Here is a 17,959-nt window from a genome sequence, read left to right as displayed (position 1 = left end):
CCCCCTCACACCTGTGCTGGCACTGCCCCCTCACACCTGTGCTGGCTCTTTCCCCCTCACACCTGTGCTGGCTCTTTCCCCCTCACACCTGTGTTGGCACTTTGGGCAAAGACCGCTGGGTCCTTTTCCTCTCACCCCTCTTGACAAAAGAAGGCAGATAACAGGGAGATTGGCGAAGAGGGAAGTGATCTCCCATAACCCCCACAAGGCCCCTGGGTCTCTGGCTCTGCTGTCAGTGAGGCTGGCAGCAGCGGCCTCCCCGCTCCGGTGTCTGTTTCCACATCTGCAGAGGATAAAGGCAGCGCTCATGCGCCAGTGGCATGCAGGCAATTCTGGCCCACAGTCTTGCTTGTCTTGGCCCCCATAGCTTTAAATATTTTTCAAATGAGTTGCTGAGGTTTGAAAATACAGATCGTTTACTTTTGTGTCTGTTTTCAGTCTTCCTTTGAAAGAAATAGGAAAATCTGGCATCGCTGGACTACAATTCCCACTTATGTGGAATTATTTCTACCAGATCGGTGTCTAGAATTCCAATGGCTAGTCTAAGGGAATGCGTGAACTTAATTGCAAAGGCCCTAGCGGCTGCCTGCCGCCTTAAATATTTGTTTATTTTATTTATCTGTGCAATCAAGAGCTGGGGTGCAGGTCAGAGGTGCAGGGGGTAAGAGGATTTATCAGAGTGGGGAGCAGAAGAAGGGGACCTACTGACATACACTGCTGAGGGGAGCAGCAGGGAGACAGGAGAGGTCTGCTGCGCCGCGTGGGTCACTCCCTGGCCGGGGATCGAGCTCGTGCTGCAGTGGCTGCGGACAGCTTCTTGGAGCTGAGATCTAGCCCCTTGTGCCCCAGATGGGAACCAGAAACAAGCAGAGTTGGGGGCAGACCCTGGAGTCTGTTCCCTTCTCAGAGGGACAGTGGAGCAGCCAGTAGTCTGGTGGTGAGCATCAAACATTTGATGGGAAGGGACTGATGGTCCAGGAGACATGGTAGCCAAGTTCTGCTTGACAAGAGGGGTCCAGTCCCTGCAGTCCACGGCTTGGCCTTAGCTTTGGGATTGGCCTGAGTATGATGAGGAAAAAGCAAGTCTGTGTCTGTCAGGGTGGATGCGTGGGTCGATTTTAAGTTTCCTCTTTGTCTTGTTTCTGTTTTCTCCATGGAATTGGGGGCACGATCATTTGCTGAAAGAGCAGAGATCCTGGAGGGGTGAGAGATGTAAAGTTCTCATCCCTAAGAGCAGGAGAATGAATTGACCAGGAAAATTAGGCGTCCAATAAAGTAGAATTTAAGGCAGAAGGTAGCAAATGGAACCTCCTGCCCCCAGAGAAGCACCATTTCAAACGAGTGGCAATTCCAACCCCCGAGCAGCCGTAGCGAGATGCCAGTGACCGAGGAAGCAGCGGCGCCGGCCTGGGGATGGCAATCAGCCTGGAAATGTAATTAGAAGCACACAGAAATACCACTGCACCTGCGAGCTAGAACATCTGCCTGTGATGGGTAGAGCAGGCAGGAAATAAATAAGGGGACAGAGAAATGCAGGGAGACAAGCGAAGGGAGTTCGATCCCAGGTGTCAGTCTTACAAGGGTGCTTTCCTGCCTGCTCCCATCTTTGTGTGACCATCATGCGATCACGCGTTCCTTTACAAGGGTGAACAGTAAATATTCAGGGAATGAGCTGGGCAGGGGGCAGGGGGGGGGATTTAAAAGAAAAGGCCACCGCAAAGTAAGCGTGGACAATGCCAAGAGCTGAAGTCAGGCCACGGGGTTGCGCTCCCTGTCAGTGGGCCTTCCCTCCCAGGCCTTGTGTGGAGCTGGGGGAGTGTCAGGGCCCCCACCCGCCCTTTGTGGGTTCTGGGTTGGCACCCACATGCTGGCTTGCGGGGGCGGCACTCTGCTGGGGATCCCGCTTGCTCTCTCTGGTTGTAGGTCTTCGGCTCCATCAAGGGGACACGAGTCGCCATCCTCCTGGACCTGGCCGCTGTCCACAGTGGCCCTCAGAAGGAGGAGTTCCAGAATGACCTGGAGGTGAGTCTCTCTGGCAAGAAGCACCTGGACCATCCCCCAGAGTCTGCCCTTGGTGAGCTTCATTGGCAGAAGATGCAAAATAGGGTGTTTTTCAAAGAACAGTTCACACTTCATTAGCACCTTCAGGTCAAAGAAATAGGTTGGGTTCAGAAAACCCAGCCCCAGCCTCATTTTCAGTAGCAGTGTGAGCTTCTAGTGTTCTCACCACAGCCACTCCCACTGGCTAGGCCTCACACTAAGCTCCGGGTTTCCTGGAAAGAGAAGACAGGACACCCCCCACCCACCCCACCCCCCGCCTGGCGCCCGCGAGGCAGAGCACAACCTTTCTTCGGCTCGTCCTGTGGGAGAAGCCGAGACAGTCCGTGACTGGCCCACCCGGCCAGGCCCATCCTCAGGGTCATGGCACTGGACCCCTCTGTGCCTCAGTGACGTCACTGATCATGGGGGTGACAGCGGTGGCCAGAGGCGGGCACACAAGCTGAGTGCTCAGGTCAAGGTCTGGTGTAGAAATACCCTCTGTGGTCTCTGTGAAGCGACTCGAGACACTGTGTTCTCCTGGGGCCCCGAGAGCTCTGTATCGAAACCCGCAGTGATGGTGGGTTCAAGGACCCTTCACACGCCTCAGCACAGGCCAGTGTCCAGGGCCCAGGCTCTCCCCTGTTCCTGGGCTCAGCAGGCGTCAGGGAACTTGTGTCTGTTCAATCCCCTCTGTGACAATCCCTCTCCGTGGGCTGGCGTGAGGGGAGCCAGGGAGAGCCCCTGGGTGGGCCATGAGGGAACTTTTCCAGCTGGAAAGAAGGTGGAAAAGCACGGGGCCGACCTGACTTCTTGCATGGAGACAGCTAGGACCCAGGGGCAGGGCAGACCCAAGCACACCTGGGAAAGACTGAGCTGGCAGGTGTTTTGGGGGGAGGCTCCCACACCCACTTCTGTGAGGCCTCCCACCTCTGCTCCCACTTGGGCTCAGCTGCACATCTGGGTGGGAGCCCCTGTTTCTGCTCAGGTCCCATTTGCAGTCGTCCCTCCAGCTAGCTCCCACGGTGGCTCTCTGCCTGACTCTAGAACCCTCCTGAGACTATGGCGGCTCCATCTCGGCCTCGTGGTGGATTCAGCTTGGGTAGTGCATACAGCACTGTGGTTTTCTCCTCCTCTCCCCGCCCTCTGGGCCCTGCCTGTTGACCTGGATGTCTGCCCACAAGGGATGGTTGTTTCTGACGTCCTTCTCACTCCTATTCCTCTACGCTCTCTCTATTCCCTCTTTTACCCCTTACTGATTAAAAATCTTTGGGCATAATAGAGATTGTTTACCTCAATTTTATGCACATGCATGAACAAGAAATCTTAGAATGGGCTCAGGGATATTCCCCCTTAAGTGTTTTGGGGCCCCTGGGTTCCCCTGGGGCCTGCCCAGTAGCAGAGGGCGGAGCTGTGTGTTTTCACCGCTTGCAGCTTGAGTGTTGCATCCATTGCTCCATCCCTAACACCCACCTTGGAGAAAAGCCACTGCCCCCAGGCTCTCCTCCCTCCCTCAATACCATACCAACCGGAGCACACAGTGGTGCTCATCCCACCCGCACCCCAGGCCCCAAAGTGTGTGCAACCCTCAGAGAACATCAGCCTGCAAATCTATGGAAATGAGTGAGGACACAGCTTCCATGCCCAGACCAGGCACACAGCCATGGACAGGCTGAGAGCAGAGCGAGGGTGCACATCCCACACGCCCATGGGACCCAATGCACACAGGAAGCAAATGTCAGCCTGAGCTGACCCTAAGCCAAGCCTCAAGTGACCCTGTTTCAGCACATCTCACACCCTGGCCCTAAGGGGCAGCCATGCATAAGTGGGGAAGCCATCTCCTCCTGGGAGTCTGACAGCCTCTTGTCCTCCAGAACCTCATTGAAGAGCAGCTGAGTCACAAGGAGAAGCTATACGTCCTGTCCTTCAGCTCCACCGCCAGCGCCCTCTGGCCAGACCCTGTGGATGTCAGTGCCTCCGTGTAAGTGGCTGCCGGCCTGGGCCAGCCTGTTCCCGTTTTTATTTTTCACCCTAAGAATTAGTGTCTTCCTTGAATGATTAAAGGGCAGCCCTCAAGGCCCCAATAGATAAAGGGCAAAAGGAGGCAATTCACAAGAGTGAGTGCACAGGAGGCCAGTAACTTTTGGGAAAATTGTCACCCTCACAAGCAAGCCACAAAATGAAAGACAAGCTTGACACCCCTTTAATCTTGTTTCTCCAGCAAACAAGCAAGGTAGTTTGCTATCTTTGCTATGATGAAATAGTGCATGTTCTTTTTCAAAGGCTCAAGCTGTGCATAAGGATGGATGATAACAAATGAGTCTCCTTCTTACCCCAGGTTCCTTTGTCACCTCCAAAAATCAGCTCCCTGTAACCAGCCCACAGTCTGCACATGCTTGCAGCTGTATGGTTACCCGCTTTTTGCTGAGACATAAACATTACAGGAGCACAGTCTTGTACCTTGAATTTTCACCTAACTTTGAATATCATTCTCTCTCAGAACAGCATTCTCTCTCTAGCCTTTTCTTTTTGACGACTACATAATATTCCACAGAGTAGATGTGCTATAATGTATTTAACTAGGCCTTTATGAGTTTCTAATTTAGAGTATTTGTTCATTTGTTTATTTGTTTAGGGGGTGTTTATGTGTGTGTGAAAATTTCTACTTATCTGTGGCAGTATGTAGAGATTTCTTTTCCACAAGTGGAATATCCTTGATCACCCACCAAAGGTTAGGTACCACTCCAGTCACTTCAAGTGTATTATCTTATTTAATGTTTCTAGACAACTCATGGAAGAGGATAATTATCCTAATTTTGCAGATGAGGAAGCTGGGATTCAGGTCAGAAAAGACACCAGAGCTGCAGCTCCAGATTGGACTCCAGAGTCTAGAGCAAATTAAAATACACGTTCGTATTTCTGGGATGAGATCCATGTGCCTGGCAGGAGCTGTGGAGAGGGACCCTGTAGGCAGAGAAGTGCTAATTCTGGCAGCTCTGGCTTTGAATCTGGCAGTTCCTGGGAGCTCGTGACCTTTCATTCTCACTCGCACAGTGAGGCCAAGAGTACCTTCTCCTGGCTGAATTATTGCAGAGATAAAATAAAAACAAGCGCTTTGCACGGGGCTGGTTTTGGGTACACAAGAGCATGGTCCTGTGGTTTCCACTTTGGACTCCTCCTCACCCCTGCAGTGTTAGCTCTGGACGTGACCTTGACCTCAGCTAGCCAAGATTCCTCAACTGTCATCGCTCCCGAGCTTGTCTTGTGATTTTTGTCATCTCTGCCACGTGCACTGTTATTTGCCCCGTGCCTCTCTCGCCATCACGGGTTTTCCTGACAGCCACGCTATTATTAGAGGGCACCGTCTGCCAAGACCATAACTGGGAGGCCCTTATCACTTACTGTCATTAGAAAGTTGCCATAAAAATAAACACAGTGAGGGCCCTCCCTGGTGGCGCAGCGGGTTAAAGCACAGCACTAAGAAGCTTAAGCCACTTCCGCATGAGTTCGATCCCACCTGCCCGGGAGGAGACCACATGGCGCAGCAGACCTCTCCTGACCTGCCCGCTGCTCCCCTCAGCAGTGTACTTCTTCATTCTGCCTGTTCTGCTCCCCACTCTGTGTCTGGTGAATCCTCTCACTGCCCCTGCACCTTTGGCCTGTACCCCAGTTCTGTATGCACAAATAAATAAATCTTAAAAATATATAAAATAAAATAAACACAATGAAAGCAAACAAAGTAATGACATGAAATTCCAGCTTGACTCTGCTGGCTAGGAAACAAGCCGGGCCTGGGGATTTTCTCTCTCTTTTAAAATGAGGTGCAATCGTTCTAACAGCAGTCAGACTGACCAGTTCTGGGCTGGGGTTGTCTTGTGGTCAGACTGGACAGGGAAACGAAAAGCGCAGAGCTCTGTCCCAGGCCTCGAGAGATCTTGCTGAGTCATTTCCCCTTCCCATGGTGGCTACCCCTGTCCCCGAGGATGGGGACCTCACCTTGTCCTGGAGCCCTCGTAAGGTTAGGGGCTCACTCTGCTTCAGGCGAAGGTCTGCCACCCAGGAGAACTGGGAGTTTGGGGGTGGGGGGACGAGTGAGGGCCCTGACCTCGGCGTCGCAGGACGCTGCAGTCAGCCCCTGAGCTTGTTTGAAATCTCACCCACTGCCTGCTGTTGGCAACAGCATGCGGGCAAGCCCTGGCCGAGCCCCAGCTTCCTCATCTTCAAGACTGGAAGAAAGGTCTCACCTCAAAGGATTATGGGCAAGTTTACATGAGTTCGCATCTGTCCTGGGCCTGCTGTGACTATTGTCCACTGTTGTCCCCAGGCTCCAGGAACTCAGACTCTGGGTGAAGAGCCTGCAGCCTGGCAGAGGGAGCAATCTGCTCCAAGCGCTGAAGAAAACCTTCGCTGTGAAGGGGCTAGATTCTCTGGTGACCATACTGGGAAGCGGGTAGGTCTCCCTTCCTGAGCTGGTAACAGGACTTGAAGGGGCCCAGAGGTCCAGAACTGTTGCTGCAAGACCGCCAAGCAGCACCCTCTGCACACTTGGGAGAGGGTGTCACAACCTTGGGCCAGGGCCCGCCGAGGTGCTCAGCCTGCCTCTCCCCCAGGTGGCCCGGGGCACAGAGGACGGTCCCATTTGTACATGGTCCCTGGGGCTCCCCACCTGACTCTGGGGTGTCCTCCAAGTTGCTAGACCTGAGATGCCCCCTCCTCTTCCTCCATCTTCCCCCAGCCCGGATCAGCCTCCGGAGATCCTGTCTGACTACATCCAGCAGTCCGTCGTGGGCAGGGTTCTGCTTGTCCACCTCATCACCTACAAATGCGACAGTCAGGTACCCCTGGTAAGCTGCTGAGGTCTTCCCGCTGCCCCTTGGCTGGGCCATGGACAGCGACACCAGCCTTCGAGGCCCATGCTTGGATCAGCCCCCTCGCTGAGGGTCAGCCACCATTGCTTAGACCTCAGGGTCCTTGTTCCGCACCGGGCAGCCCAGGCGGGAGCTGGCTAGGGTGTCAGTGCCCCTGGTGAGGGCCGCCCCGTGCTCCCCACAGGCAGTCCTGAAGAACCTCGCAGAAGCTCTTGAGGGCTCCTACCACTGCTACAGCCCAGAGACGGAGGTAAGCCCTTCCCCACGCAGCCCCTCGCTCGCTGCCTTCCCCTAGGTTCCTGGGGACCTGGTCCAGGACAGACAGGTTTGCACGGGTAAAACCAAATCTAAATGAACAGGCAGGAAGAACAGGGACACGGAGCCAAGAGAGGCCCCTTGCTCAGGTGTATGATGACTTGATTATACGCCTGTGAGACTTCTGAAAGCCCAGCAGGGAGAAATCCTGCATCTCGATCCTGTCGCCATCAATGGGGTTCACACCACCTCTGCTCCCACCGAAGTGGTCAGACTGAAAAGGCGGCCTCTGTTCTGACTCCCAGATGGACTCTTGCTGCCCGGTCCCTGCAGAAATTAATTCCAAACGTGTAATCTATCCTGTACCCGCCGATCTGTTAATGACCTTAATAATAAAACACCAGGCACCCCACGTCCACAAAGGAGGTGACAGCTAGTGAGTTGCATGCAGGTCCATTTGGCAAATGGACCTGAGACTGTCGGGTTCTCAAGGCCGTGTCTTGTGTGCTAACTACTCATGTCCATAAGTGAATGAATGTTGGCTTCTCATGAGTGTGTCCGGCCGCCACAAAGTGTAACATTTCACACCAGAGCGCCAAGGTCAGCCAACATTTTCCTTGGTCATCAGCCTTTTTGGGTGCCCACTGCCCAGACTCGGTTCATAGAGGTCACAGACTGCAGGGCCTAAGAAGGTGAGTGGATGAATGAAACTGCCTGGTTTAAGAAATAGTTTATCTAAAAGCCTCCTGGCTTATCTGCTGTTTTCTGCTCTCGATGGGGAGATGAATACAGCAAATTCTACCATCATCTTTAACGTGAACCAAACAGCCGTGAAAGGATGACCCAAAACTTGCAACTGACTCCCAAGGGAAGGTGAAAGGGAGTGGCGGGGACTGTGGTGATCTGTATGGCATCCCCGGCTGGGGAGTCCCTTCCGCAGAGCTCTCGCTGATTGCTACTCTGTTGGCATGGGGCTTCGGGACTGCTAGGTCTTCCCGTTTTTCAAGAACCAGAAATCTGGACTTTTGGCTGTGATTTCTTTACATTTTTTAAATTGAGGTGAAAGTCACGTTAAGTTAACCACTTTAAAGTGAACAATTCAGTGGTGTTTAGTATAGTCGCAATGTTCTGCAAACACCTCCTTTATCTGTCCCAAAACAGTTTTATCACCCCAAAAGGAAACTCCGTGCTAGCACTCCCTGCCCCCCCCACGCCCCACCCTGCAGCTCCTGGAATCCTCCAATATATATTCTGCCTCCGGATTTACCTGTCTGGATATTTCGCATAAATGGAATCACACCTTTCACATCTGTGTTCTTTCAGTTGGCTGTTCCCTGTCAAGGTCCGTCTTTGGTGCAGCATGTATCAGAACTCCATTCCTTTTTATTTTTGAATAACATTCCTCTTTCTGGCGTGGCTTGCACCACTCAGTAGCCGAGTGGCTGATTGCTCCCCCAGATCTTCACCAGCCGGGAGGTGGATGAGCTGCAGGCGGAAATCCAGGAAGCCCAGAGCCTGATGGGCCACATCCGAGCCCTGGGCCACAGCAGCCCCTGTAAGGCGCTAACCCACATGATGAAGGAGGTAGGTGGCATGAGCAAAGATTCCAGAAACTTCTCCCACTCGGCCGGCCACCACCACGCTCCTCTCTCATTTGTCTCTCAGAGAGCCTTGCTGTGCAGTCCCCACCCCACCCTGCCTCAGGCCTGAGCCAGGCAAACCCCTCTCTCTGCCGTGTCCCCAGACTCTGCTGTCTGGGCCAGGCACAGAGCCAAGATCCTCTGTGCCCGAAGGATCTTGGTGGATCTCACTGAAAAATTCATTTCAGAGAAAGGCCAGTAGGTTCCTGCCTCTGCTCCCACCCAACACGCCGTCTCCCTCTCCCCAGTTTAGGGAGCGATGAAAACCTGGACCACGCCGGATAGACTGTCTTGAAGGCCTTTGCCACCAGCACCTCCCCTGCTCAGGGCAAACCTCCCTGCTTGGTCAGATTAAAACCAGCAGAGCAGCCCAGCTGGCTCTGGCCCCGGCTCCACGAAAGCTACGTGTGGTTTAGAACACTTAGCTAGCTGTGGGCAGCAGAGAACTGAGAATCCCTATACAGAGTCACCAAGAAGATAGGGAGGGGGAGAACCCCACATTTGGCCTGTTTGGATGTATTAAAGGAAACAGGGCCCTCCCTGGTGGCGCAGCGGGTTAAAGCACAGCACTGAGAAGCTAAAGCCACTTCCGCATGAGTTGATCCCCGCCTTGCCCGGGGGTTGCCCCCTTGCCGTGGCAGACCTCTCCTGACCTGCCCGCTGCTCCCCTCAGCAGTGTACTTCGTAGATCTGCCTGTTCTGCTCCCCACTCTGTCTCTGGTGAATCCTCTCACTGCCCCTGCACCTCTGGCCTGTGCCCCAGTTCGGTATGCACAAATAAATAATTTTTAAAAAGAAAAGAAAGAAAGAAACAGCACCTACAGACCAAGATCTTAAGTTTGAGCGAAGCTCCCCTCCTCTGCTGACTACCATCTTTAAATAACAGCGGTAATTGTTAGTACTGTGATGATTCACATACTCTTCAGTCTTTTAAATGGAGATATCACTGACATAACATTGTGTAAGTTTGAGATGTGCATGGTATCGGTTTGATACATTTATAGACACGACAATTAAGCTTACACCCTAAGCACATAATTATCATTTCTTTTTTGTGTTGAGAATGATTCAGATCTACTCTTAGTAACTTTGAAGTCACTGTATTGTGCATTTTATAATAAACACTCACAACAGGATCCATGCTAAATTCCCTCATTTTTCCTTACAGTGACAATCTGATAATGACATGACCCCCACTTTACAGAGAGGGACACTGAAGTTAAGAGGTTAAATAATTTGCCCAAGATCACCAATCACACTTGCAATTTGCAAAATGATTATAAGCCGATACAAGGATGAATAGTTTTTATGGGTTCTGTATCAAAAATTGACTGATTATGATAAGAATAGATCTTTCTGAAATTAAGTACAGAAAGTGGAGCCCAACTGAAAAAGTAAATCAAATTATAATTTAAAAGCACTGATTTTTGATTTTTAAAAATTTTATGATAGTGTATTTGTACATATTTTTGTGCATTTTTCCATCTCAGTTGCAATCCCCTTGGGTTTCCCATCACCAAATCGCCCACGTGCCATCACCATAGGCCAGTGCATTTCCCTCCTCCCATAAAGTGATTATGTATTTTTTAAAGATTTATTTATGTATGCATACAGAACTGGGTGCCAGGCCAGAGGTGCAGGGGGTAAGAGGCTTCACCAGAGACAGAGCGGGGAGCAGAACAGGCCGACTGAAGAAGTACACTGCTGAGGGGAGCAGTGGCGGGCCAGGAGAGGTCTGCCGCACCATGTGGTCACCTCCGGGGCCGGGAATCAAGCTCACATTGAAATGGCTGCGGTCAGCTTGCAGTGCTGCATCCTGACCTTGCTGAGGGGAGCAGCGGGCAGGCCAGAAGAGGCCTGCCACGCCGTGTGGGTCACCCCCCTGGCCAGGAATTGAACTCGTGCTGCAGTGGCTGCTACAGCTTCATAGTGCTGCGCTCTAACCCACTGTGCCTGCAAGGAGGGCTCACATGTTTGATTTTTAAAAAAATTTAAGTGAGTGAGTGTGCAGAGACACCCAGATAGGGCAACATTCCCAAGGTGATTCTCAAAATGCCCTCAGTTTGGGAACTGCTGTCCTATGTTATTCTCACCTAAACAGTGTAATTTAACTTCTCAGACCCTCAAGTTTTCCATCTGGAAATGTGGGCAAGGGGAGGCTGGGCTAAATCAGTTACTTTTCGCCCCCTGAGGACCTGTGTTTTGAACTCATGGAGGGAAGCCCTCATCTTGGTGACAGTGCTGACCTGACTGTTCAGGGTGGGGCAGGAGCAGGAGGATGGACAAGGAAAGGAAGAGTGGAATTGCCAAGAACATCTCCCTTTTCCCCTGGAAATTCCAGAAATTTCCAGAGAAGGGGATGGGGCTGGTGGGAGGAAAAGTCAGAACTACCTTTAATTTACCAGGTACCTACTTACAGTGTTTCATGGAGGGGTTGAGTGGGTGTGGGGAGTCTGAGGATTCAGCTCTAAAATATGATTATGTAATGAGTGTTTCTAATTTCATTTAGATTTCTACATCATTTGCAAACGGACCAATCACAAGTCTCTTGCCTAAACCCCCAAAACATGAGGCTCCCCTCACAATCGAGTTCCCAAGCTTGGACCAGACTTCTGCAGAATGGCTGAAGCTCAATGGCCTTAGAGGTAACCCCCAGATGGCAGGTCCAGGACTGAGAGGCATGAACCTCTAGTGCATCAAATAGGGCCTCAAACCACACTATTTATTTTACAGCCAAGAAATTAAACCTTTATCAAGTTCTGGCACCCAACGCATTTTCTCCTGTGGAAGAATTTGTGCCTATTCTCCAGAAAACAGTGTCTTCAACTGTCCACGAGGTAACCAAGTGCTGGGCTCTCTCCATGCTTTGCAGAGGATTTCCCTGTGGCACTTCCCTCGTGAACGTTCCAGAGAAGTCTTAAGCCGGCCGGGGAGCAAGGGCTCTCCAGCTCTCTCTCGTCCCGTCTATGCTGTTATTTTCCAAAGATCTGAAAATGAAACTTGGGATATGGGGTGAAAGGGAAATTCAGTAGCTATCACCTCCCCTGGGCAGTCTCTGCCCTGCTCAGAACATGCTCGTCCCTGTGTCCTCACTGGACCTTCAAAAGAAAAAACTCTCGTCCGCTGTGGGGATGTCCGCTGTGACATCCCCAATGTCCAGTTCAAGGATCGGTCAGTGAGTGCTTACTGAAAGCTGAGTGGGTGGGAGGGGGGGTGAATGGGTGGATGGAGGGAAATGTGAACAGTTGGGGGGATGGAAGGATGGGTGACAGGATCGGGCAAAAAAGACTAAAGGATGAAAACTACAATTTCAGCTAGATAGAAGGCTCACGGAGGGCAGGGAGGACTGATAGGCGAGAGCTAAGTGGGAAAGTGGCAGGAGGAAAGCGAAAGGAGATGGTGGAGGGGGGGTGGGAAATTCTCACAGTGCTTGGTGAACGCCTAGAAGAAGCACTCGGTTGCCATGAACAGCTCCATTTCGAAAGTGTCCGTGAGGCCCTGTCTAGAACCCCCAACCTAAGAACCCATGGCCAGACTGCTCTAAGGTCCGTGGCTCTGCTCTTACCAAATTGTCTCCGAACATATCTTGTAATGAGGGCGCTGGTATTGAGAAGACCCTTCCAAGAAGGCACCCCAGATTGCTGCCGAGCACGGATCACTTGGGTCTGCTGCTCTGAAGACCCTCTGCTGATGGCTGCAGACGAGGGGTGACCCAGGGTGCGGAGGGGCAGTAATCTGACCCCAGATGTGTTCAGAGTTACGACCCTCTCAGGCACAGTGCCCAGGGTTTTTGACTAACTTCTTTCCCCATTTTTGTTTCTGCTCACCTGCTCCCCCTCCCGGCAACACCTGAGTGCAGAAGGCAATGGTACAATTTGAATGGCATGATGGGACAGTGAAAAATATTCACGTGGATGTGCCCTTCCTCTATGAGTACCAGGTCAGCGGTGGGGCCAAGCACCAAGGGGTGGGAGGGAAGCACCTGACTTTATGGGAAGCCCCCCACCACAGCCCCTTCTGGACCTTTTTCCACACCCTCCCCTGGTAGAGACCTAGATGCGTCAAGCAAGTCTCTAACCCTTTGGGGAAAGAATTACCCCGTTGATGCAATGAAACACTTTGCTTCTTCCTGGCCTGGCAGCAGACTGACCCATGATTCTACTGCCTGGATAACCACGACCTTGACGCATCATTTCCATAAAGGCCAACCGGAGTCCGCCCTCCCCTCTGTGGCCGTCGGTCAGTTACACACAATACATTCACTCACTGGTGTGGCCCATGCTTTTGCAGAAACAGCTCAACAAAGTCATGCGGATATATGAGAGGCGCATTGAGTGGCTGTCCTTGGCCAGCAGAAGAATTTGGGGCACCGTCTGTGAAAAAAGGTACTTTCCCCTAAGAGTGCCCTTGTCCTTCATGAGTCTGTTGTGGGACACAACACTTATCAAATGTTCATCAGCAGCTCATGAATTCCCTGGGACTGGCATCAGAAACCATCACTTTGATTAAGGGTCAACAAATACTCAGCAGGACCCCTGGAGGAAAAAGTGACCGCCATCATCAGCATCAATAATAATATCACTTGGTGTTGCTCAGGGTTCTTTCTGTTGCTCAGAAGCAGCAGACAGTAAATGCAAATTGACTTAAAAACAAATTAAGTAAGTTTGGTTGAAGTAGATGAAAATCCAGAATAGATTTGCTAGCTGTCTTCAGGCATAGTTTGATCCAGGGGCTCATGCCTGCCAGGGAATCTGTCTCCACCTCTCAGCAGTCCTTCCGTCTCTGTTGGTCTCCCTCAGAGACTCCCCTCATGCAGGTGGCCAGAACACCACCAGAGCCCCAACTTCCTTCCTCCTGACAGCACCCCTAGGGCATGGGCCGCTGTTCACTCTGGCAAGAAAGGCATGAAATTCTGATTGTCTAGGGCCAAAAACCCACTCTTAAAGCTTGAGGTGTGGCTAGTTCCACCCAACTTAAGTGGACTGAGAGAAGCACAGATGTTTCCCAAAGGCAAAATCAGGATGCTGTTGCCAGAAGGTAAGAGATATCTAGGAAGGGAGAAAAAAAAGAGTAATCTCTTATAGCCATTCTAACATTCCACACCTTTTTTGATGTGTTGCCACTTACAAAGTATTACACTATTATATCACTTAATTTTCATTGCAACCCTATGAAGAGTCTTCTTATAAATGGCTTTAGCTATGACAAGGATCAGAGAGGTTTTATGACTTGTCTAAGGTCACACAGAAAGCAGGACTTGAACCAAGGTCTTCGGATTCTAAATTCAGTTGATTTTCTTTGACTACTGTGCATCTCAAAATGAGAAAAGAGGGAAGAGATGGGACTATAAAACTTGAAATAATAAAAGAAGGCTGAATAAGGTTAAAGAACTAACAACAGAGAGACAAAAAAAAATCCAAAAATTTCCCCAGAGGCCCAGATATACCTAATTCTCCATCTAACTTATTTCTGTTTTCCCTCACCTATAGTAACGGTGACTCCTGGTGCTTTTAAAGCTGTGTGTGGAAACCTTCTCTGCAGCCCCTGTCCCGTAAGCCATCCCCACCATCACAGGGCCTCCTGGGAGAGAATGTTCCCAACCCCCTCATCGACTGCTGTAAACCAGCCTCCATTGACCTCAAACCACAAAGAGGATTTTGGCAAGCTTTGAATTTGGCATGCAAAATTTCCCTGGAAAAAACTTTAAAGAGTAAAATGGAACAAAATAAACAGTATCTGAGAGATTTGGTTCGCCTCTTAAAGCTTGTGTTTCTTTATAGGGTGATTATACTGCTCGATATCTCTGCGACAAATTCCATGTACATTATTCATATCCAGCACTCCCTGCGACTTCTGCTGGAAGAGCAACTGTCCAACAAGGACTCCTTCAACATCATCGCGTATGACCCCGGCGGTGGGCAGCAGGGAGGGCCTGTGTGCTTGGAGGGTGCGGCGGGGCTGAGGCTTCGGGCAGGCAGCTGGTCCACCAGATGTTTTAAGCACCCAGCAGCCTAAGATGCCCATTGTTTTATCTGATTGGAGTGATCTTGTTTGGGGCATTGAATAATTAAATGGCTGCCGGACAGCCCCACTGGGGCGAAGGTGGTAAGCGGCCCCAAACACACCGGCTGATCAGCCAGAGGAAAGTAACTCAGCCCATTGTCCCATTTGGCCTTCAAACTGATAAACACAGACGAGAAAAAGAAGGGCCCAGACATGCGCCAGCCCTCATTCCCAGCTCAGTTCTAGCCAGCCACGCCATCTCACGCATTTAGAACCCCAATTAAGATTTTTAATTGCATACACCTATATGCAATTAAAGAACATGTGTATATAAAATATATATATAACTGTATATATATTTAAATCATATGTAAAACTATCATTATCTCTAATCACTATATATATTACAATACTTTATATATACATTGAAAACAGAAATACACTTGAAATACATATATTGCATTTTAGATTTTAAAATATATTTTACATATAAATTATATTTACCTAAAAATTTAAATGTTGTATAGACCTATATATTTGAACCAGGCAGGATACATGTAACTATTCATAACTTAAATATATGTGATCATATATAGTTATAGGTAATTGAAATATATAGTCCTATATAATTTAAGTGCATGTAGTTATATATTTTTGTAGCTGCATACCATTTTAATGACAGGGAAGAGGAAGAAGGAACCCACTTGAGTATACATTTTGGCATAATCCCATATCAAGTAGGAAATAATGTAAGCCTAGTAAGTCAGCAGTTGATATTATATAAATCTACATAAATCCTATCCTAGAACCTAAGTTTATACTAATAAATTCTATAGGAAAAAGGACTGAAGGAAACATTTGAGGCAATATTTTCACTCGCTCAACAAACTTATTGAAAGTGGCTACACGCCAGGCACTGTCGTAGGCTCGAGGGCTGTGGGAAGGAAGCCCTTCCCACATAACAGCTGCCCCAGGAACGTATGGCCCGTGGTTGGGAACTGGGCCTGTCAAGACACAGTGTTTTCTGTAGAAATGGGGCAGAATTGGGACATCAGGGGTCAAGTCCCTCAGGATCAGTCTCCACTGTAGAGTGAGGTCAGGAAATCGCTGTAGAGGAGGTGACCCTTGGCTGAATCTTGACAAATAAGTAGGGAGTTTGCTTAGCACCCGGGGATGGAGTCCCCTACAGGAGGAGGGACATTCCAGGTATAGGGAACAGCTTGAGCAAAGGCACAGAGGTGTGAGTTATGGCAGAACTTTTGGGAACCATCAGTTAATTCAGTGTAGACTGGGGGTGAGAGGAGAAGATTGTACATGACCCAAAAAAATGGTGGGGAATTTCTATAAGCCTAGCTCGGGAGCTTTTAACTCCAGGGCATTGAAGGAAGTTAAGCAAGGTAGTACTGTGATCAGTGTTGCATCCTGAAATGTCCAAGCGAGAATGTGAAGGAAGAATTGAAGGGGTGGACCCAGGAGGGGAGAGGCCACCTGCACGTTTGCCATAGCCTGTAGTCATGAATGGGCTTGAGCAGAGGCCCTGGGGGCGCAAGCAAGGGATTTGAATGGCCAGCGCTGGGTCAGCACCTGCAGGCTGCGCTGGAGACTGTGGGGATGAGGAGTGGTGAGGAGCAGTGTGCCCGGGCGGGGAGCAGATTTTGAAAGTGGAAGATGGTTGTAAACGTGCAGAGTCTGAGACTCTTGAGACACAGTCTCTTTGGCACTCCAGTGAGGGTCTAGCCAGCAAATAGGAGTTTGCAAGCCACTGACAGTTCCGTTATATGGTTGAAAGCAAAGGAGGGTGTGAACCTCCCCCGTGGAGACGAACTTGGGACGCCTTGGCCTTGGGGGGTGGCAGAGGAAGTGAACCCCCAAAGGAATATGAGAGAGGACGGCTGGGAAATGGTGCTGGGAGGGCGGGGTGCAGGACTTGGGAAGAAACAGCGAGGTCCTCAGAGGCAGAGAAGGAAGGGGGGAGAATGAGGAGTCGTCGGATTTGGGGTAAGAGCTCATGGATACGACAACGTTTGTTGCAACTCAGTGTGGCAAATACTGAAAGGATTGGCAATGCCCAGTGCTGGTGATGGTGTGGCCTGTGCCTTCCCATCATGGGGATGCAGTCAAAATGCTCCCCGCTTATCCGCCTGGGGCGCCCAACAAGACAGGACCGGAGTGTGCCTCCCAGCAAGCCCTGGCCCTTCCTCCCAGGTTTGGAAGCTCGGTTGAAAGCTGGAGCCCGGAGCTGGCTGCCGTGAGCCACAGCAATTTGCAAAGTGCCTGGCGGTAGGTGGTGGCAGGGGTGGCCCTGGTCTGAGGGCTGCTCTGAGGGGGGCCTCTTCTCCGTCCTCGCCAGCAGGAGGTGGTTCTCTGGACTCCCTGCCCCCTGACAGGCTTGGGCATGAATGGGAAAATAACCGCTTCCCTCACCCTGGACTGTGACCGACCCCCCGGCCCCCTGGGCCTCACCTCACGGCCTCCCCCCACCTGGGCCTCACCTCGCGGGCCCCCTCAGCACAGCCTCCCGCCTCCAGGTGGGCCCTGGGCCTACGGTGTCACGGAAGCAGAAATGTCCTCGGCGCCCTGCGGAAGGCGGTGGAGGTGGACTTCAAGGACAAAGACAGACACCAGTCGCAGGGCATCTACCTGTTCACAGGGGGCATCCCCGACCAGGACGTGGTGAGTGGACCACCTGGGCGCCTCTCACCCTTGGGGACCCCACCCCGCCCCCAGGTTCATGCCAGGCCACTGGCCGCCCCAGAATGAGTTTGCAAACCAGAGTGCCTCAAACGAGTGTGCAGTCCAGCTGGGCCGTGGTTAAGAGGCAGATCCTGGTTCCAAATTGGGGCTGGGGGGGGGTTTCCTGAGAGTCTGATTCTAACAAGGAGATATCTGGGCTCCAGTCTCTCCTGGTGTCCTGGGGCTCTGGGTCCCAGCTCCTCCTTCAGACCCTGCTAAGAGCGTAGCAAAGACTAACCAGGCTCATTCTTCTTTCTGGCCTCAGTGCCAAGTACTAGAATGAGTGCAAGGTGGGCCCTCAAGAAGGGTGATGAGGGGCTTCCCTGTGGTGCCGGGGTTGAAGTCAGTGCTATCAAGCTATCGCCAGCCACTGCAGCATGAGTTCCATCCCCGGCCAGGGAGCTGACCCACATGGCGCAGCAG

At 51.2% G+C, this 17,959-nt stretch overlaps 1 protein-coding gene across 1 annotated transcript in view; it reads left to right on the top strand.

Moving 5' to 3' along the window:
- Nucleotides 1–17,959, top strand: part of VWA3A (von Willebrand factor A domain containing 3A) — a gene marked incomplete at its 5' end in the record, with an annotated part of 43,514 nt that overhangs the window by 7,835 nt on the left and 17,720 nt on the right. The window contains 13 exons of the mRNA XM_012731647.1: nt 1,924–2,022; nt 3,912–4,018; nt 6,362–6,487; nt 6,773–6,881; nt 7,090–7,155; nt 8,619–8,744; nt 11,310–11,445; nt 11,534–11,637; nt 12,660–12,740; nt 13,091–13,185; nt 14,581–14,700; nt 17,009–17,083; nt 17,332–17,476. Of these exons, the coding sequence (XP_012587101.1) occupies nt 1,924–2,022; nt 3,912–4,018; nt 6,362–6,487; nt 6,773–6,881; nt 7,090–7,155; nt 8,619–8,744; nt 11,310–11,445; nt 11,534–11,637; nt 12,660–12,740; nt 13,091–13,185; nt 14,581–14,700; nt 17,009–17,083; nt 17,332–17,476 (1,389 nt within the window). The remainder of the gene's footprint in view (nt 1–1,923; nt 2,023–3,911; nt 4,019–6,361; nt 6,488–6,772; nt 6,882–7,089; nt 7,156–8,618; nt 8,745–11,309; nt 11,446–11,533; nt 11,638–12,659; nt 12,741–13,090; nt 13,186–14,580; nt 14,701–17,008; nt 17,084–17,331; nt 17,477–17,959) is intronic.

Source organism: Condylura cristata, unplaced genomic scaffold (assembly GCF_000260355.1).
Source record: "Condylura cristata isolate star-nosed mole 26May11 unplaced genomic scaffold, ConCri1.0 scaffold00032, whole genome shotgun sequence".
In the NCBI taxonomy this organism is placed as follows: Eukaryota; Metazoa; Chordata; class Mammalia; order Eulipotyphla; family Talpidae; genus Condylura; species Condylura cristata.
This window is presented reverse-complemented; position numbering and strand designations above follow the sequence as displayed.